Genomic DNA, 22,070 nt, shown 5'->3' with positions numbered 1-22,070 from the left:
ATAGGCTGAAAATTTTTGTTGTGGCCCACGGGTTAATTAACTGCTTTTCAATTAAACAAAAGCAAAAAGAAAAGGGTGGCAGAGGAAGAGAAAGGGAAAACAGATGGCGGGGATGAGACCACAGAAACAAAAAAGCGGAGAAGAGAGAATCTCCTTAGTATGGAATTAGAATGATGGAAGCGATGTCGTTTTGCTGATAAAAAGGGCGTCAATCAAATTAACACTCTTCCCACGAATACGACCCCCCAACTTCCCTCTCTCTCTCTGGTCCACACACGTTCCCTGCATCCCCATTCAAACAGTATAAGCCTCAATGTTTCGAGAATCCGTTTCTAATGATAACTTTAATGAGTATTTTAAACTTATTAGATCTAAATTGTTTATATTTCATTTAGCTAGTTTAAATCTGATTTCTTTTTTATTTTTATTTTTTTAAAATAATTATTTTAACATATACAGAATCTAAAATAAAAATAATCTTTTAACTATCATTCTTTCAAAAAATAATTAATTAAATATTATAAATCAAGATTATTCAAATAAGATATAGATCGTCTAGATTTGATCCGAAAGTGGTTCCCACTGTTTCTCCCATTTCTTGCCAAATCACAGAAGCTTCCAGAAATAACCCCCTCTCCCAATAATTCTGGTCCTCACATTCCGTTGTTTTAATTTTCGTTTACTTATTCAGAATTTGATGAGTCATTAAACTTGGGGTGGACAAAAACAAGAGAAATTGCCCATGACTGTGTAAGTTAGTGGCATAAATACTAAGTGACCCCAATGGGGCCCAGAGATGCCACCAACGAGATTGGCGACTCAATCTTGTTGGGCCGATGTTTAAGTTTGGGAAATTCGAAGGTCTCAAGTCTTAACTGATATACCCAATCCCAATACTTGCAGGATGACCACCCCTATATGCCCAACTACAAGCCCAACAACCCAACCATTTGTATATTGGTGCCCACATATCAACGTATTTAAATATGACATATTATCACCAACGAGAACTAGGTCTAGTAAAAGAAGCTAGTCCCTCATAACATGACAAATCAAGGTTCGAATCCCTACTGGGAGATGTATCCACATTTAGTACCTGACAGTGCCTCGAATAGGATTGTCTCTAATAAGAGGATACCTATGCTTTAGGAAAAAAAAAAGACATATTATCTTTTATAGGAAGTTATATGTCTTAGCAAAACTAAAATAAAATGTTGTTAGATATGATTAGTTTTGATGATGTCAAATAATAGAGCAAAAATTTGCATAAATTATTTACCTCATATTTTGACTAACTATCATACTTAATATCCTGTGTAGTTTCCTCAAGAAAAGAAATGAGTTATTATGTTGAACTTTGAGTTGTGAAGAATGATCAAGAGGAAGAAGAAGAAGAGAGATTGAGAAAAGAAGAACTTGCAAGACCAAATGGAAATATCAAGATTCAAGTTTATAGATTTGATATTAAAGGTTGCTATGCTCAATCAAAAGTTTGAATGGCTCAATCGGAAGCTAAAATGCACAAACCAGAAGTTATATAATCATATATTGAGTCACCCTTTATATAAACATGGAAAATAAGCTTCAGAGGTGATTTTGATGGGCATTTATCAATCACTTGATCGATCATCCACTTATCGATCAAGTTATCGATAAAACACATACTCTGTTATGCTTTGTTCTTCGTTCAACTCTGATATAGGTTTGGTATTTCTCTAATATCTCTTAAACCACAAATCTGTTTGATGTAAAACTTAATTCATATGAAACTAGACTCAGAACACGGTTCATGGACACCAAAATCAACTTCAAAGAGTTTCATATGAGGGAGATATGTTGTTCGAAATATTGAAGTAAGGATTAACGCCTTGATTCCGACCTTCAGTCACTGTGATGAAGATAACTTTGTAAATACAACGAATTTTTAGGTGATTCTTATTGCATTAGAAAGTAGACTCAAAGAGCTTTCTGGGGATAGGTTATTTGTAAAATTTAGAGTTGAATTCGAAGAGTTATGATCACTCAAAGTTGACCTTCGTTCTGCTTGAATCAGAATTCGAATTTATTGAGGCAAAGACCAGAAATTCTACATTGATTGATTAAGCTCTCGAGCAACATGCTACTCAAATATGTTATTGAGTAAAAGCACTAGAAGAAATGAGGAAATGAAAAGCCATTATCAGATGTTACTCGAGCCTGATCAAGCAACTACATACTCGATCACTTTATCGGGTTCCCGGTACTATCTCTTCAATTCTTCTCTTTTATCTTCATATGCATTATTAAGGTTTTATAACCTGTTGGATAAATGGTTTTCGGATAACATTATGGATAAATGTATTTATCGATCACTTGATCGATAAACAAGGTTAACGTTATGGATAAATAGGCATTTATCGATAACATGATCGATAAATAGATTATCGATTAGAAAACAGATAAACGGTAATGCGTTCTACTCATTCTATGTTTTGTTTTAGTCTCCATTTATCGATCACCTTATCGATCAGTCATTTATCGATAATATAATCGAACATTGCTTCATAACTCTGCGTGCAGGTAATTATTTCAGTAGCTTATCGATCACCTGATCGATCAGCAAATTATCGATCACATGATCGATAATTAGCACATCGCTTTTAAACCATGATTCTTCGATCACGGGATCGATAATCTCATTATTGATAATATGATCAATCACCGCACTTCATGTTTACCTTGCTTTCACATAACGTGATCGATAAATCAGTTCTTTGATTTTACAAGAATAAACCTCTTTATTGAAAACATGATCGATCACCTATTCGATCAACTTACATAGCCTGTGTTTTCACTGAATATACTTTTGCTTATTGTTTATCGATAAGGTTGTCCATTATCTATTTATTGATAATGTGTTCGATCATTATTGCTTTAATATCTATTTCTATAACACCTTGTTTATCAATAGCATGATCGATCAACAAGTTTTCGATCACTTGTTCGATCATTGTACAAGTTCATTCCATGACAGCATTTCACGATGATTTCGAAATATTTTATCGTTTTATCTTTAAGCTTTTCTCAGCTTTCTTTTTATACATAACTCTCTATTAAAAGGATATGAAGGCAAACGTAACTTGAAAAAGATTATCCTTGCATAATCCATTTAAAGCTCATTGCATACATGCTTCATCATTTATCGATCATTTGTTCGATCATCATATGATCCATAATCTATTCGATAATTGCATATATTTACTATATCTTTTTCTCATGCAATTAATCGATAATATGATCGATCAAAGCTTTATCGATCAAGTAAGTTCATCTTACTTTCTGAATATCTGATTGATTCCATGTTTTCTAACTTATTGTTTCTAAGATTATCAAATACTTATCACTTGATTTGAGGAAGATTATTTCAGATAAAGAGCCACAACGAATTTATGATGTGAAGAACCGACTTTTGTCAGAAGCTTCCAACGACTAGTTTCAACAGTCATATTCTTCAAGTCAAACGGGAAGAAAATGCTCAACGGTCAAGTAGCCAACATCATCTATAAATAGAAGAGCATTCAAAACAAGAAAAAGAAGAAGAGTCTGAGCTTACAACATCAAATGCTAAAATGCCGAATCAACATATTCTCATTTAGAGCTCCGAGAGAAAACTCCCCGTCTCTGTACTTCATAAACTAAAACATATGTATTCGTAAGATAGAGAGGAGAGTTTCCTAAACATGCTTAAGATTCATCTATTACTTCTTTGAGAGAAGAAATATTCAATCTTCATTATCATTATTAGATTGTATCCTTACGGTGAGTAAGGGGGAGTATTTACCTCGGTGTGAGGTTGTTGTTGAATAGACTGGTTAGTCTAAGAATTGTAAGTGGCATTACAAGTGCCCGAATCAAACTTGTGGTTGTAGTGGTTCTCAAGTACTGTGTTAAACTTGAGGGAGATAGTCGATTGAAAATCTCAGGGGGAGCCTGGGGACTTGACGTAGGTCAGTGAGGACCGAACCAGGATAAATCACAGTTTGCATCTTCTCTTTTCTTACCTTTTTATATTTCCAGCTAAACCATTTTACTACTGTGATTATGCTTATGTCGATTCATTGTTTTTTTACTCAGAATTTCTTATGAATTTCATTACATTGCGAAAAGGTTTTTAATTTTAACTAACACCCAATTGACCCCCCTCTTGGTATTCAGCCATTCTTACAAATGTGACTCAATAATAAAATGGAAGTGCCTACATTTAATGTATGATAGTATTTCAAATAGCATTGCGTCTAAACAAAGGATACTTGGTTCCTTCAGGAAGACTGGCCTCCTCGGAAGGGAACCTGATTGTGTGAATGTGGATGAGGACGCGGTGGCCGGAGTTCTTGTCCTGGTGGATGAATTAGTGAAGGAAGCGCGTTCAAGGGGGTGGTGATGATAGTCACGTGGAGGCCACGTGCAGCAAAAAGCCCAGCGAATTGACAGAAAGGAACCACGGTGACTCTGTGCGAGGAAAGGGAGAAAGTAGACCTTCAAGGGCTTGGGATTGGCCATGGCGGCGGACGGATGAGCATGAAGAGAGACGAAGAAGGCACATGCATTTATACACAGGACGTAGAACTATACATATTGAACAATCAATATGTAAATATGTAAATTTTAAATGCCTATCAGGGGCTGAAACATTAGAAAAAAGGATTCTTCAGATAATTCTTTTTTATTTTAGCCTTTAGTTTTATGTATTCATATAGTTTAACATGTTGACTTCCCATGGGATTAATTATTGGTGTTTTGGCAAATTATAATTTAATTAGAGCCAGTACTAATTATATTGCGATGTTAAATTTGACTATAATTATTATGTACGGACAAGATAGGGCGAATTGAATGACCAATTTGGGATCATCTTGTTGAAGGTACAGTTGCTGCGTTTTTTTTTTTTGGCAATGTTTACAACTGCAAGAGTAGTACTAAAATACTACCTCTAGTCCTTAATATACGACCCTGTTTGACTTTTTTTTTGTTCTTAATATAAGACCCTATTTGACTTTTATTTTGATCCTAAATATAAGACCCCAATCAACTTTGTCTCTCATACTTACTCAATTTTTTCCAAGATAATCCTTCTAATAATTATATTTCTAGTTAATACACTTGATTAGTAAGGATATTTTAGGAAAGACAATACCTATTTAAGACAAATAACTAACTCAACTTACTTTCTTAATATCTTCAAATTAGTCAACTGGTTCTTATAATTAGGACCGGAGGTAGTAGTTGTGAATAATAATGAATTCACGTCTATAATATTATCGAAAGCTACTTAATTAGAAGAGTTTACATCTTATCCAGCAATAGTATTTATTATTGACGACATAATTATTTTATTGAATTTCAAAGGCAAACGTCTTCAAAGACTTTTGTTACATTGGCTGCCATGTTGAGATTATTCTAATCTTAATTAGAAGTCTACGACAATATTTAAGAAGAATTTGGTTGGATTATTCTAAAATCAATGAACAAATCTACTTAGGTCAATGTGAATTAATTATAAGAGCTATCATCACTTAAGTAAGTGAGCAGGAGTTCAAATTTCAACTCTCGTGTGCATATAACAATCTATATGTCTAATGTTTAATCTCCCTCTCAGTATCACCCCTTCAATAATAAAAGGTTATGCGCGTTATGTCATGGAATTTTTAGGCTCTAATTGGACCCATAGCCATATGTTTGAGCATCCTTAAAACAGCTTTCCAGCTCATGAGCACATTTGGTATGTTATACTACCTCCGGTCCTAATTATAAGACCCAATTGACTAATTTGAGGAGATTAAGGAATTTAGTTAAGTTAGTTACTTGTAATGAATAGATGTTATTTTTCCTAAAATATCGTTGCTAACCAAATTTGTTATTTAGAATTATTATTATTAGAAGAAGAATTATCTTGAAAAAAATAAATAAATATGAGAGACAAAATAAATTGGGGTCTTATATTTATGATCAAAATAAAAGTCAAACAAGATCTTATATTATAAATCAGAGGTAGTATGTGATGTTTGGATCAGTTTTTGACCTGTCTTAATTGTAAAAGCAAGATGATTCATGCTTATGACTTTTGTAATCGTGATTCATAGGATTGGTAGAACGGTTAAGAAACAATTATTGTTTGACTAGGAGAATGTGTTCTCTCTCTTAATCCCTCTTTTCAATTTGTTTTTATTATTTCTATATCTATATATGAATAGGACTTGTATATAGATGGGATTGTGAGATCAATTCCTCCTTAATTTGTTCAAATGTGTTTGCATGTAATAACATCCTTTTAGCATGATATCTAGGAAGAACACAGCAAGGAAAGGGGGGGATCTTGGTCAACAATTTAGATTTATTCAAAGAGTTAGTCTGTTTAATATACTCTTCATGTCCTAAATAAAAGATTCATTTTGTAATGTAAATTACATTACAAAATGGATCTTATATTTTGGATCGAAAGGAATAGAAAAGTTAAAAAGCATTGCTCAAAATGTGAGTCAATAGCTGACACATTTTCAACTATAAAAAAATGAATTAAAGTAATACTTTTCTAATTCTTAATATAAAAATTATTTAACTAATTTGATTGGATTAAGGAAGTTAGGTAAGCTAGTTAATTATAAGAAATATGACATGTTTTTTCTAAATACTATAATCATTTTTCTTAATATCCTCCCCACTCACTTACTTGATTATGGTTAAGGGGATCTATACAAGTAATTCAGAAAAAAAATGATAAGTATAACAAATAGGTTTTATAATTAGAATCAAAATTAACTTAACAATCAGGTCCTATATTAAGAACCAAGACAGTACAAATACAAGGAATCTATCACATCTTAATTCTCGGTCCCCACAAATCCATCATACGAAGTGAGATTTATTTTTTATATATATATAAAGCAAATCTTATCGAATCTAAATCCATTCATTTATGACTCCAAGTCTTCTTCTTCTTGTTTTTTTTTTAATGACCCAAAGGCTGATGTATTATTTTGAAGTCCACAAATTAATGTGCACGCCGGCTCACACTAAGGTCTCGAAGATCTTCAATCAGAGCCGTTAAATTCCTCTGGGAGGACCCACCTTCTTCCACAGCTTCTCTGGCTTTGTCTCTCATATCTCTGGCTTTCCTTCTGATCCCTTCAGCTTCTTCTCCACCGTCCATTAACCTCCTCACAGCAATCTCTATCTTCACCCTACTCACCACCTTCTGCATCACATCATAAGGCGTGCGGGTCCACTCCTCTGCACCCACCTCCACCCCAAACCCGTGCACCTGCGTTATCAGCTTCTCATTATAAAACTGCTCCGCGAACATCGGCCACGTGATCAACGGAACCCCCGCACCCACCGCCTCCGTCAACGACGTCCACCCGCAGTGAGTCAGAAACCCTCCGGTCGCCGGATGGTTCAGTATCAGCTCCTGTGGGGCCCATTTTGTCAGGATCAACCCTCTGTTTTCCTTCTTCATTCTCTCTTCAAACCCCTCCGGCAGCCATGCTTTCTTCCCTTCTTCATCGTCTTCCTTATGAACCATCCAGATGAAGGAATGCCCAGAAGATTCCATGGCGCATGCTATTTCAAAGAGCTGGGTGTCAGGGAAATAACATAGGCTTCCAAATCCGATGAAGACGACAGAGTTTGGTTTCTTAGAGTCGAGCCATGATCTTATATATTCATGCTCATCACTTGTTTGTTGATGTTGAAGAAGATGATCCTTTTGAGGTAGCGTGTTTCGCAGCATCAGAGAAGCTGGGCCGATGTGCCAAACCTTGTGCCCACTAATTTTCCGGTAATAATCGACGTACTCTTTACAGTCCAGATCGTTGAAGTTATTGACGATGAGCCCGTAGCTGGTTTTCATAGCAGCGTTTAGTGCTGCGAGATCCTTAGAAAACCTCTTAGGAGGCTGGAGGGTGAGTGAAATCGGGTGGGGAAGACCCGGAACCACGAAGGGTTCATCCGACTGATGATATTCGTGATCATGAGACTCTGAAGGTTTAGATACTGCCCCAAATGGATCGGTTTCATGATCGTCAAGAGAATCCGAAGAGTCTTTGTCAATAAAGTGCTTGTGAACAGCGTCAATCATGCAAACTGCGAAAGTACAGAATGAATTGAAGGTGAGCCTTGGGATTCCCAGACGTGAGGCCAGCTCACCGCTCCAAGTGAATAGGAAGTCCGAGACGATACAGTCCGGCGGGTTTTGCTCGATAAAGGGCTCGACATGTGGGCGGAGCATGGCGGCGGCGATGTACATTTTGACACCAGTATCAACATCCTTGACGTTGAAGAAGTTCTCGGTTCCTTCAGGAAGACCGGCCTCCTGGGAAGGGAACCTGACGGTGTGAATGTCGATGAGGACGCGGTGGCCGGAGCTCTTGTCCTGGTCGATGAATTTCTGAATAAATTCGGCGTTCAAGGGAGTGGTGATGATAGTCACGTGGACACCACGGGCAGCAAAAAGCCTAGCGAATTGAGAGAGAGGAATCAAGTGGCCCTGTGCGAAGAAAGGGAGGAAGTAGACCTTCAAGGGCTTGGGAATGGCCATGGCGGATGGATGAGGAGGACGAGAGAGCAGGAAGGCAAGCGTTTATAAATGGCGTTGGGGGCGCTAGTGAGTGGAGATCGAAGACTATGACTGTTGACCATAATAATATTCAAACTTGAGTGCGTAAGCCGCCTCCAAGGAATGTTTCGTTCTCTTGGAGAGTGTTTGGAACCAATATAGGCGGATAAATTTTTCCTAATTTACGAAAAAAGTATTTTTTTAAAAACATTTTAGAGATATCCAAACACCTTTTTAGTTTGATTAAGTGGGTGTTTGGATTCGTGTAGAAGTATTTTTTAAAAATACTTTTTCACAGATCGAGATAAATTTTTTTTTATATATTCACTTTATATATTATAAAATTACTTCTAAAATTATAGTTTGATTTTTATCTAAACACTTCAAGACGTAAAACTGTTGAACAAACAATACGTAATATATACTACTTGGAAAAATAATTATCTCAGCTTATTTATATCATACTTGCCAATCATATATATGACTGTCCGTCCTATTTTTATTATTTAAGTATATAAATCTATATAAAAAAATAGAACATATAATGACTTATGTTTGGAAAACTTGACATATTACAAACTCACAATTCACAAATATCAATATATCACTCCCTTACTTTTTATTATAAAATTCAAATAATTGGATTGTATGATTGATAAAACCGGTAAGATTAATTAAAAATAATAAATGTATATATATGAAATATTTTTTAAAAAATATATCTTTATTTATAGGTGGGCATAAGTGAGTAAGAAAAAAGGAGAGAAAGAATGTAGGGGGCAAAATATTAAAAAAAGGGAGGGAATATTAATTAAGGATTAAATTGATAAAAATGCATTTAATATTTACACAAATTCAAAATGAATTTTGTAAAAAAGGATGGATTGATTTAAAAATTTGTATCTAATAAAATACGGAAAGTTATACTTTTGCATAATGTTTTAAAAGGGGGACTGGACGATGGCAATTAAGGGGAAAAAAGAAGAAGAAGGAGGGACTAGATGTTAATAAAAAAGCCAATAATTCACAGTTTTCATAAATTTAATGGGTTAGAGTGGCTGTCGAAATAGTGGGCATAGTATCTAAGTAAAAAATTCAATAAAAGATAATGATATGCCTATAATATGTATAACATTTTAGGTTTTGGCTTAACAGTGGCTCATTCATAAAAATGAGCAATTTTCTAATTCAAATTGACCCACCGGCTAATTTGTCACCCTTTCGGCAACACAAATATCCTCAAATCATCACACATAGTAAGAACTAAAAAGCTGGTACTTACGACAGAAGTTTACTTCCAAAAAACACAGCGTTGAAGATCCAAGATGATGAAGAATTCAGGAATTGTACTTATAAATGTATTACTTCATTACCTTAAATAAAGCTAGTTTACTAATCAGAAGAGATTAAGAAAGTTTGTTAAGTTAATTATTTGTAATAAATATGTGTTATCTTCCTTAAAATATCTTTGTTAATCAAGTTTATTAGTTAGAACTATCATTTGATAGAATTTTTAATAGAAGTGTTCATGAGGCCTAATAGCCCGGTGTGCTTACCCAAACCTACCAAAAAAATACCTAGCCCAGCCCAAAAAAACACAGCCTGAGGAAAAATAGGTATTTTCGGGCCTGGCTAATCACAGGCCAGGTCGGGCCAGGCCGTGGGCATAGCGTGCTGTCCTGCCCATTTGGCCTTGCCCGAAATATATATATAATTATTTATATTTTAATATATATTTTTTCAGGATTATATAACATATAGTGTAATATTAATATTTTATATTTTATTATACTTCAATACTACGTACCCAAAAGGAATATTACTCCCTTATATACTTTATATGTTTAAAGTTCTAGTTTTTTTTTTAAATATACCTTCTTTTTTAACTTTTTTAAATTATCTTGCTATATACTATAATTGTCTTTTAACTTTTTCATGTTGACATTACTTCATATATCATAAAATGATACTAATTATACTAATTTCAATGATCTATAAATTATATTAAACTATAAGTTAATAATATAACTAAATATGTTAATATAGCTTGTATTTTTTTTTATATGTTTCGTTATTTTCTCAATTTTTGTGGAGATTGATACAAATCATTTGGACTTTAAAGTTTTAATTACAATTTTTACTGTCTTGTTTTTAATAAATTATGGATATTGTTAAATTCTTAAAGTATAGATATCTGTTAAACATATAGCAGTATTTTAAATTTCATGACTCAAGTTGTAAATTTGGGCAAGAAAAACCCGTTCTGCCCAACCCGTATTAACCCAACCCAAAATAACTAAGGCTTTTACTAGGCAGGGCCGAGCAGCGGGCTGTAAAATCCTTTGGGCTGGGCATCAGGCAGGGATCCTACCCAGCCTAGCCCAGTTTTATCTATACACACCCCTAATTTTTAACATGTGTAATCACTAGTATGAATTTTTTGAAAAAATAAATAAATATAAGAAATAAAGTGAATTAAAATTTTATAACTAAGAACTAATTAAATATCAAATTAATTTTTATATTAATTATCTGAATTAGTGGGTGTCTTGCGTTGCCTTGCTGCCAAATAAATTTATCGTATCGGTCAATAGTCAAAGTCAATTCAAACGGGCATAAATTCATTTTAAATTAGAAGCAAGAATCAAACCAAAATAAAAAAAAAAAATATAAAGCGAAAGAAAGTGAATTAAAGTAGGTTTAATACCATTCAAAAAGTTTGACATTATTTTAATTTTAATTTTGGTATATAAAATTGAATCTTATTTTGATTCCTGGAATAGTATTTTTGGTCCATGAAACCAAGATTTCAAATTTTAGATACCAAAAGTAAAATTTAAAAAAAATGATATTAATCCTTCTTAAATATCTATCTGTCTAAACAAGATTTTATTGAAAATGAAAAAGGTCTTAAAATATTTTATCTGATTTTATTTAATTTTTAAAACAATTAACCAAGTTAATTTTTTTTTTCGTTTTTTCCTTTCATTCGAACAAACATAATGCCTGGAGAGTTTTTTTTTTTTTTTTTTAAAAATTCTTAGGTAGGGCTACGTGTGGATCCACTTCTAAATTTGACTTTTAAATTTCAGAAAATTAAGCCGCACCACACCTACTCCCGCCTGAAAATAGTGTTGACCTTTGACTTTGAGGCATTGAACGACTCTGCGTGATGGCTTTGACGACTGCAATGTTAAGATCTATCAATTAAAAATTATATATAAAAATCTACAATTATATAAACTATTTTTTTATTATATACCTTTCTTAAATTTTAAAAAAAATGAAGTTGCAGCCTTAGAGGGTCTAAAAGGTGGTGGGGGTAATATGTGAAAATATAGTAACAATTTTAAAACTGAGACTTAAATGGATCTTATATTAAAGACCGGAGGGTATTAATTTTTAGTTTTTTTTTAAAATCAAAACAATAGGCCAAATCAATTACATAGTTCGATGTCTTACGTGACCCAACTTATCATCATCAAACATCTTAGAAAAACAGTAGGTAATCTAGCAACGATATTACCACAGTACTCAATAATTTCAGTGATTTATTGTCCAAAACCAAACTAATTAACTAATTTCAAATTCAAGTGATGATCCCCAGTGACTGGTTGCCTAATCCACCAACACTTAAAATAGTGATGTGAAAAACCATGGGAAATTCACCCTTCAAATTACTATTTGTATTACTACCTCCGATCTTTAATATAAGACCTTATTTGACTTTTATTTTGGTCCTAAATATAAGACCATAATCTACTTTGTCTCTCATATTTATGCATTTTTTCCAAGGTAGTCCTTCTAACAATGGTAGTTCTAACCAATGCACTTAATTGGTAAAGATATTTTAGGAAAGACAACACTTATTTATTACAAAGAACTAACCTAATTTCTTTCCTTAATCTCCTCAAATTAGTCAACTAGCTCTTATAATTAGGACTGCAGGTAGTATCTTATATATAATCCACCACTAACCTCCTTTTTTAATTATTGATTGCATATAGTAAGAAAGTTTCTATCAGTTAGTAGTTACAATGCACATAACTGGGAAGAGTATTTTAGAAAAATCATTACGCATTTGTTACACAAGCCTACTTTAACTATTTTATTAGTATTAACAAATTAGTAATTGTTGACTCCTCTTTTTTCCATAGATTTGAGATCTATTTTGAGTGTATATGGGGAGTTATAAATGCAAAATTGGGAGTGCTTTCATGAGTTGGGAATGAAAAATTGACCAAAGAGCATCAAATGAGTGTAATGTTGATATTATTAAGAAAATGAAGTAGAATGGTTAGAAATTGAAAAGAGCAAGTTGTCCACCATAAATGTTTGTTTTTAATGGTGAGAATAAAATATTATAAGCAAAAAAGAAGGGAGTTGATGAGCATGAAAGTCAAGAGTGAGAAGATCTACTGATGCCAAGGCATATGTGTGAAGTACTGTGACACTTTGTTCTGAGGAAAAAAAAAAGTAGTGCCACTCACGCCATGACACCATACTGGAAGTACCATGGCAGCCTGCGTAGAAAGAAACAACGCCTTTGGTGCAAAGCGGTGGAAGTGCCATGGCATCTTGACGGAACCTAAAACGTAGTGTTTGGTCTTCTAATATAAAATGACTGAGGGAACTCGTTTTTCATTCATTCTGGACGTGATCTGCAAGAGAGAGGTTGTCATTCTTGACTCTTGAGGATGCTTTGGAACTGTTTCTGCATAGAGAAAGAAGGATTGAAGGCAGGAGAGATTAGAATTGAAGCTTTGAAGTGATTTGGAGTCTCATTAATATTGACAAATTAGTTATCTAACACTTATATTAAGAATAAAAAGGAGCAGCTTATCACAAGATATGTGCTGGGGTGGAACAATTTGCTTCTAAGGAACTTTTGACAAGAAATCTGAAGTTACATTGTTTTAATCCAAAATTCAAAAGTGGGCAATGTATTATTAGCACTTTTGGCTTATGATTATTTTCTGTTAGTCCATTCCGATCCTCCCTCTTTCATCTAGACCAGATTGGTAAATTGGTCAACATTTTTTTTTTTTGAACTATTATCATGTTCAGCAACTCCATAACTGAAATGTTCATTTACAATCTGTTGATCAGGTGCTGGAAACCAGTACTGATTAATCTGCTGAATGTGGGTATTATTTTAACTTTTGACTTTTCCTCCGCAGCACAAATATATCATATCAGAAGGCTAAAAGTTGAACAATTGGGCTTCATCCGTTTACTTTCTATTGCTTATTATTCCCCTAAGCAAGACAACAACTGACTGTACAAGGTCTAAATTTCTGCCTCATCATGTTAAGGTTAGTTGTGCCTTTCACACAACTATGGTTTGTTACCCCACTCTTATACCCCTTTTGCCATTTATGCTTCTTTGCTACTTACTTGTTATCAATGTTGAAGGGAATCTTGTGCGGATCACACTGAATCTCTTGTGTGGTTGGAATAAAGCTTTCATTACTTCCCTTTTAATGGTGCTTGCCTGGGAGATAGTTACATTATATTCTGCATTAACTTTTTTCCTGAAGGGCATATTGGCACTGGCGAGGGGGATTAGGAGCCGCTAATGATTATTGTCAAAATTGAGCGACAATCATTGTATGGTGATATCGCCTCGTTACTTGCTCCTTTTTCTACTTTATTATGTGTCATTCATCTCTTTTTTATATGCTAATATGTTAAATGCTCGTTGTATGCCATATGATGTAAACAAGAATTTGTTATTTTATTTTTTTAAAAAAAAAAGCACAAAGACAGAAAAATTCTTTATAGTGTGGTCAACTTTAATTCTAATATCAGCAAGTATACTTTCTGTCACGTAAGTCTCAGAGGTAAAAATGCAATGGTTCCTGACTTCCTATAATTTCTAGTAAATTATATAAAGCCCAATCTTCCAAGAAATATCTAGGCTTGAGTCACCTAATTTTTTGTTGAGCAAGGCACCACATCATTCCTGAAAAAGTCAATGCACATGTCTTGTGGGAGAACTTTCTTCCAAACTGAGAATGCTAACAGACAATTCTTAAAGACGTGATTAATATCTTCCTGTAAAATCTTTCTCTTGTATAGTGTTTTTTGATGAATTGAAATCTTCCCTTTTTAATTTTTTTTTGAAAAAAAAAAATCTTCAGGAGCATGACCTGATTCAAAACAAAAAAAAAACACATTTTTTTAACTGTCTCATTGACTTCCTAACGGTTTACGGAGTTCTAGAAACCAAATGAGAAAGAAGTGGTGGGAACAAGCTTCGCACATGGGTTGAAGATTTCTTGTGAAGGAGGTTTCAAGTCTCATTTTGGACCAAGGCAACGCCTTCGTTCTCAGGGTGTTGATTTTGCCATGGCAGGTTTGCATGATGGAAGGATGTGTTGTGGATGTAAAAGGTAAAAGGGAAGATAATGGAAGGAGGAGGGAAGAAAGTGGTTGATGAACAATTTAGGACTTCTTTGGAATGGTAATTTACTATATACGAACTATGTTAGAATTCTTACGAGTGAACATTCCTATGATACTGTGAATGCAAAGTTTTGTCAATGACCGATTCTGTGTTGTTTTTTCAGGCTATTTGGTCTCAAATCTTGGAAAGCAAAAGGATAAAAAAAATAAATTAGATTTTCTCAGTCTGAGGCGATCGCACAGACTAGGAATGAATATTTGAGAGAGCAACAGTTTGATACAAGCCTTAGACAAAGCTTTCTCAGCAGGTAGTTGAAAAAGATAATGACGACTCTCCTTTCACATCCTCCGAACTACTAACATTTATCTACCTCATAAAATCTCAATTTTGGAACTTTAGGTATTTCTTTTCCCAATTGACATGCATTGTGGAAAAAATGTGCAAGTGCAACAGACACCATTATAGGACAGTAAATCAATTGAAGATCACAAGACAAAAATCAGTCAGTAAATGAATTCAGTAATTCAATTAACCGTTTAAATACAAGATGTGAACAGGAGGCCTTCATATACAAATACAACATCTACAACCAAATCATTGCTAAACTGCAAGAAACAAATTAACTGATCTAAAAGCTTCTTTAGAATGTTCTACGGTTAAGTCACTGTCACAACGTTATAAAATCATCACCAGAAGATAGAAGACCTTAATTTATGAGCATAAACGATGTAGCCGCAGGTTAAGCCAGCTAATTCATTCAGTCCCTGGACTCTGATCAAGCCAGTCAGTCTGTAAACTAATCTACAGGAGAGTAAGTTCCTGAGGATTTTCCACGGACTGCTTGAGAATATACTCAGCTCTCCTCTTTTTTTCATCTCTCTCTTCTTCTCGGCCAGTTAAAGATGCCATTTGCTCTTGCTCAGCACTCTTCTGCTGTCTTGTACCCAAAGATTCGCCAATAAGCTTCTTCCCAATCCTGAACTTGAAATGAACAGTAGGCCTTACCCCAGGAAGAATGGTTTTGTCTTCCTGCCCATCGGTCATACCACTCTTCACAACCTCAATTGCAGGAGCAAATGCCTCTAGCACAGAAACATGATTTGCACCAGCAATTTCATCTGAGAGCTTTGAGGGTAAGACAATGGAAGAAACATCTACATCCCCTGAAGGCATAGGAGGCTGAAGAAACGGATTCTTTACAACTCCCTCTGAATCTTGTACAGCACCACCTCTTATATTCGAGGCCGGTGATGCTGCTGAACCCTGGCATAGCAGCCGCTGCTGCAAACTCAACAAAGACCTTTCAGCCTTCCTCCGCTGCCTTGCTTGTTCAATCTTATCTTCTCGAGGATCTGTGGACCTCTCATTCCACATGGGTGTATGAATGTAGGTGTGAATATCGGGGAAAGCCGGCAACCAAGCAGGTATATGCTTGGAAGGTGGTGATTCACCCATTTGTATGAAGCTTGGGATGACACTTCGGTCCTTAATCACTGGAAATCGAGGTATTGGCTGAGCTAATGGAATCCCCTCCCCTGAACTGATGAGGCGAATCATGTCCCTCACTATGCCAGAGCCGGCAAGACATTGTGTAGGCTCAGATGCACCGAGAAACCCTTGAGTTGCTTCTAAATCTTCTAGCGCTCGAATGAAATCAAACACATTACATTCTGATCTACCAGCTAAGTTAGCATAGAACTCTGCCATCTTTCCCAAGTCAAAGAGGTATCGGATTGCAATGTCAGCAAAAGCCTCCAGGGCGGACTCTTTGATGCTGTGAAACCCTGTGCTTTCGCATATCTGTGCAACCGCCACCTTTGACACTGCTCGCCCGAAGTCATCACCTGCAGCTCTTTCTCCATGGTTCATATTCAAGCCCACATATCAGTTAGGGTTTTCACGAGCCACATTTTTTATTCCATGAATTATCCAACCACTGTAATCATCGGACAAATAAAACATAACAATCAAAACAACACATTGAAGAAAAATACCTAAGAAGAAGAAGCACATAACAGCTTAATTGGTCTCACACTAGAGCAAATTTCATAAATTCGGAAGCTCGCAGACTTCCAGCTTCCATACATTAGGCACATAAAACAAACAGAAGGATGAAGTCCCATAACGTTAAAAACAAAAAATCTCCAGAGCTGTTTTTGGACAACCCTAGCGTGGTATTGAGAACAATCCAATTTCAAAAGATTCAAAATCGGTCACGATGAAGCATAAAAATTAGAAAGGTAGAATGGAAAGCAGATCGAAGCGCTCATATGCGAAGGAGGGGAGCAGGGTAGAAAAACAAGAGGGCGATGAGGAACAACGTGGAAAAATTAAAAGGGAGAAGCAGCACGGGATGCAGAAAAATCAGGGGGGGAAATAGGAAAAGAAGTAGATGAGAAAGCAGAACTATGAAACCTGCGGTGGAGAAGCCTAGGACGGCGAGGGCGCTGATGGACGCAGCAGGTGAAGGTGACTGCGCCGATTTATGCTGCAGAGCGCAGATGATTGCTTCTCAGGAACACGACGAGAAGTAACCAAGCGGGAGCGGCCACTGCGACGGACAGAAATGATGGATTTAGGTTTTGTTGAAAGGAGGGTAGTTTTGGATTATTAAAATAGAGTATGGGCATATTGGTCACGATGCAACGAAATCATATTCCTTGATTCCTTCTCCTTCCCTCCAAATCCTGAAACCAAATCTCCTCCAGACCTGCACACATTTACCAAACGGGCAGTCCCCTCCGGAGTTTTTAACTGGGCTGAAAATTAACAAGGAAGCCCAAATCAGGCAGAGAGGTCCAAATTTCTAGCCCAAAAGAAAATGTTACATGAGCCCACTTCCAAGCCGCTCCGTCTTCAGCCGCATCCCTGGCATCTCCCGGATCCACTAGCGTCGCGCCACACACGAGCTCCCCTCTTAATACCCTCTGGGTTAATTTGGGCTCAAGCCCAATTTAGTTTGGGCTGCTGCTATGCTCAAGCCCAAAAGTTAATATATCCAATAGGTAGCTCACTTTCTTATTCCTGGCTTATAGCTAGATAGCATAGATGCTTTCTTACAAAACTACAAGTAGCTGCGGGTTCAATTCAACTTCTAACATCACTTTTAATAAGAAGATAGCTATGCTTAGTTAAAAAAAATTCAACTTCTAACATTATGTCCTTAGTGTCTGTATGTTCCTCTAATAAAAAAAAAACCCGGGGGGGAGAAAAAGAAAAAGAAGACTGTTTTATGATGTAGATCCGGTTTCTTTATTATTATATTTGGACTCTGCACGATCACATTCACATCATTGGAAAAAAAATCTGTTCCATTTGAAAAGCTGAGAATCTCAAGTCCAAAAATCATATGGATGGGTGAGAAGAACTTAAAATATTAGAATGAATATATTTCTCAAGATGCCTGGATCTTTTCTTTGGGTCTGTGGCTCTACAATCCTACGAGATCAACTCGAAGCTGTAAAGGAGATATTGTAGACAATCAGAAAGCTTGCCAACAGGAATTGGGTATTCACAACATGACCAATTAATATTCAAATCTTTGTTAAGAGAGATGTTCACATTTAATACTTGATAGTGTCTAAGATACCTGTATCTAAATAAAAACAAAAAACAAAACAAAACAAACAAAAGAAAAGCTCAGGACATACTAAGTAATAATCTTCTGATTACAAAACAAGTTTAAGCTGTACTAATTAGGGAGTTGCTACTTTTAAGCCTTCTATATCATCATCACACGTAGTTTCAACTTTATCATCCCCTCAGCTCCTTCTGATTATGTGCAAGTCCTTTATGGTGGTGTTAAGATATGGATAACATTTATATTATTAGTTTATATAAAAATAGTTTATTCTTCATTTCTAAGTAATAATACCTCCGATCTTTAATATAAGACTTTATTTGAATTTTGTTTTAGTCCTTAATATAAGATTTCAATCTACTTTATCTCTCATATTTATTCATTTTTTCTCAAGATAGTCCTTCTAATAATGATAGTTATAACTAATAAACTTGATTAGCAAGAATATTTTAGGAAAGACAATACATATTTAATTACAAATACCTAACTTAACTTATTTTCTTAATCTACTCAAATTAGTCAATTAGTTCTTATATTTAGAACTAGAGGCAGTACTAGTTTTTCTCATAAAGGGTGAAACTTAATTAAATCCCGAAGAGTGACCTGTTTTTTTCTTCCTTTTCTTCTCAGCTACGTAAAAAGAGCAAGAACTCTTCATATGTATGTTTGATTATGAAGATAGAGATTTGTAGGCAGTCAGTAATTACATGTTACATTTATGAGATGAATGGTCTAAGGAGCTTTAGCTAAGGCTTAAGATGATTTTCTTCTTCTTCTTTTTTTTCAAAAGGAAGGCTTTAATTTGACTCAGATGAAGAAGATTAGGGGAAGAATTACATGCAGGTCCCATATAAAAAACTAATTAATTACTTACAAGTCGATCCTGACTCCTTATAAATATTCAAGTTCGATGAGAAAACATAAGAACTGTCCTTTGTAAATGGGACGACTGAAGAAATAATTAATCCTCTTATTAATTATAAGACTATGGTACTTTTTTTTCAATGGAAAATCAACCACAACGTTGTAAAGGTCTTAATTAATAGGCAAATATAACATGCATCCCGTTAAAAAAAAAAAAAAACAACAACAACCTAAAAATTTGAAAGTCCAAAAATACCATACTATAACAGGAAGCAGAATTAAAATCCATATGAAAAGCAAGAAGAAGATGAAGGCACGAATTAAACCACAAAGGAAACGATCGAATCCATAAAAATGGAAAACACACGAACACGATCACGATCGAACACACCAAACCATATGTGTTACAGTAAAAGAGCACCAAACACACACACACATATTCTTTTTTTTTTTTTACTTATATATTCTTTTTTCTTTTGGCCAGATCTTGACTTATTATATTACTTATTCAGCAAAACACTAATAAGCTATGATTTTAAAATTGCTCCTGAATGCATCATTTTAATAAATCCGTGTCTGGCGTTTTGAAGCGGCCCGATTCATTGCGATGAGCTTAAGATCTTCAATCAAGGCTGTTAAATTCCTCTGTGACGACCCGTCTTCTCCCACAGCTTTTCGAGTTTTCTCTCTCATCTCTCTCGCTTTCTCTCTAACCCTCTCAGCTTCATCTCCGCCGGCCTTTAGCCTCCTCACGGCTTTCTCTATCTTTACCCTACTTACTAACTTCTCCATTCTCTCATAGGGGCTGGGCTTCCACTCTTCTGCGCCCACCTCCACTCCAAACCCGTGTACCTGCGTTATCAACTTCTCGTTGCAAGGCTGCTCGATGAAGACCGGCCACGTCATCATGGGTACCCCGGCGCTCACTGCCTCCGTCACTGACGTCCACCCGCAATGCGTCAGAAACCCACCGGTGGCCGGATGATTCAGTATCAACTCCTGTGGGGCCCATTTCATCAGGATGAGCCCTCTGTTCTCCTTCTTCAGCCTCTCTTCAAACCCTTTTGGCAACCACGTTTTCTTTTCTTCTTCCTCACCACATTTGTTGTTCTGTTTGGATTCCCTGTGCACTACCCAGATGAAGGAACATCCACAAGATTCCAACCCGCAAGCTATTTCGAACAGTTAAGGATCCTTGAAACGACGCAGACTGCCAAAGCTTACGTAAACGACAGAATTAGATTCCTTGGAGTCGAGCCATGTCCTTATATGTTCATGCCCCTTTTTTGTTTGTGGATGAAGATCTTCTTTTGGTAGTATGTTTCTTAACATGAGAGAAGCAGGACCAATGTGCCAAACCTTAAGATCGGTGCTTTTCTTGTAATAGTCGATGTAATCTTGACCGTCCAGATCGTTAAAGTTGTTCACAGTGAGCCCATAGCTGTTCTTCTGATCAGTCTCTATCAAGGTTTCTAACATTTCAAACACCCACTTAGGCGGCCGATTGGTGAGGGTGATTGGGTCAGGAAGACCCGAAACCACAAATGGACAACTCGAATCATCATCATGCTCATGGGATAATAATTCCGGCTTTGACTGTAATTGTCCCTTGCATGCATTGATCATGCACACAACAAAAAGACAAAATGTGTTGAACACAATCCTGGGAATCCCCAAACGGGTCGCTATCGCGGCTGTCCACGGGTACATAAAATCCGAAACGATGCAATCGGGTGGGTTTTGTTCAATGAAAGGCTCCAGTTGATTTCTGAGCAAACCTACAGCCTGGTTAAGTCTCCAAGCAGTCGCAGCATCTGTGACATTGAAGAAGTTCTCGATGCCGACCGGAAGGCCGACTTCGTCGGACGGAAATCTGACTGTGTGGAGTTGGATATGGTGGCCCAAGGCCTTGCTTTCTTCAATGGAGGTTTGAAGGAACCGGGCACTGACGGGGGTGGTGGTGATGGTCACGTGCAGCGAAGAGCCTCGCGAATTGGCAGAGAGGGATCATGTGGCCTTGTGCCATGTGAGGCATGAAGAAGACCTTGAGAGCTCTGGAAATTTCGCCCATGGTGTCTAGTTCTTGCGTCTACGTGCCACACGAATGGGGCGAGTTCTTTAAGGACGAGAGCATTAATATATGCACAACATTCCAATGGGGCTACCGGTACAAATAAATAATCCAGATTTGATCTAGATCTGGACAGGTGAAATTTAATGGTTTTTACTTTTACTTTTGAAAAATCATTTTAATATATATAAAATTTGGGATATAATTTCTAGTTTTTTTTTTCCTAGTTACTGGGAAAGTAATTTTTTTAAGAATAGTTTATTCTTTGAAAATTTTAAATTTGAATCATCAAAATTGACAAATCTCGCTACATCTATAAGCGCCAAATTCCGTTTGGATGCATTAATTGGACATCAAGATTTCATATAATTTTGTTTTTTTTTATATTTTTATTGATTTAATATTTCAACATGCAGAAAATCTGGAATATACATGTATGCATATACACACTCCCAGATTTGTCGGATATGAATTATTTCTCCTAGTCACTTGGCAATGACTGAATCCACGCCAAACTCGCTTTGCACGAGGACACTCAATTCGAACTGGCAGTATT

At 35.8% G+C, this 22,070-nt stretch overlaps 3 protein-coding genes across 3 annotated transcripts; all 3 read right to left on the bottom strand.

The window, feature by feature from the left end:
• Window positions 1-6,776: 6,776 nt before the first annotated feature.
• LOC114719680 (UDP-glucose flavonoid 3-O-glucosyltransferase 7-like) lies at window positions 6,777-8,592 on the bottom strand. Its single transcript, XM_028905196.1, has one exon. The coding sequence runs from the start codon at window positions 8,570-8,572 to the stop codon at window positions 7,028-7,030; it is 1,545 nt and encodes a 514-aa protein (XP_028761029.1). The 5' UTR covers window positions 8,573-8,592; the 3' UTR covers window positions 6,777-7,027.
• Window positions 8,593-15,504: 6,912 nt separating this feature from the next.
• On the bottom strand, window positions 15,505-17,554 carry LOC114719682 (transcription initiation factor TFIID subunit 8). Its single transcript, XM_028905197.1, has 2 exons — window positions 17,415-17,554; window positions 15,505-16,935 (listed from the first exon to the last, which is right to left on the bottom strand). The coding sequence occupies exon 2, from the start codon at window positions 16,866-16,868 to the stop codon at window positions 15,801-15,803; it is 1,068 nt and encodes a 355-aa protein (XP_028761030.1). The 5' UTR covers window positions 16,869-16,935; window positions 17,415-17,554; the 3' UTR covers window positions 15,505-15,800.
• A 2,450-nt stretch (window positions 17,555-20,004) lies between these two features.
• Window positions 20,005-21,514, bottom strand: LOC114719675 (UDP-glucose flavonoid 3-O-glucosyltransferase 7-like). Its single transcript, XM_028905191.1, has 3 exons — window positions 21,394-21,514; window positions 20,655-21,320; window positions 20,005-20,573 (listed from the first exon to the last, which is right to left on the bottom strand). Exons 1-3 carry the CDS (start codon window positions 21,512-21,514, stop codon window positions 20,005-20,007), a joined length of 1,356 nt encoding a protein of 451 aa, XP_028761024.1.
• Between the last annotated feature and the right edge of the window lie 556 nt (window positions 21,515-22,070).

This window comes from Neltuma alba, unplaced genomic scaffold, assembly GCF_004799145.2.
Source record: "Neltuma alba isolate B1F8T4 unplaced genomic scaffold, ASM479914v2 tig00011935_pilon, whole genome shotgun sequence".
NCBI lineage: Eukaryota > Viridiplantae > Streptophyta > Magnoliopsida > Fabales > Fabaceae > Neltuma > Neltuma alba.
This window is presented reverse-complemented; position numbering and strand designations above follow the sequence as displayed.

Coding starts and splice junctions, on each gene's coding strand:
- LOC114719680 (XM_028905196.1), bottom strand. CDS start 8,572: ATGGCCATTCCCAAGCCCTTGAAGGTCTACTTCCTCCCTTTCTTCGCA.
- LOC114719682 (XM_028905197.1), bottom strand. CDS start 16,868: ATGAACCATGGAGAAAGAGCTGCAGGTGATGACTTCGGGCGAGCAGTG.
- LOC114719675 (XM_028905191.1), bottom strand. CDS start 21,514: ATGGGCGAAATTTCCAGAGCTCTCAAGGTCTTCTTCATGCCTCACATG. Junction 21,321..21,393: donor TGACCATCACCACCACCCCC/GTCAGTGCCCGG, acceptor AACTCCACACAG/TCAGATTTCCGTCCGACGAA. Junction 20,574..20,654: donor CGTTTACGTAAGCTTTGGCA/GTCTGCGTCGTT, acceptor TCATCTGGGTAG/TGCACAGGGAATCCAAACAG.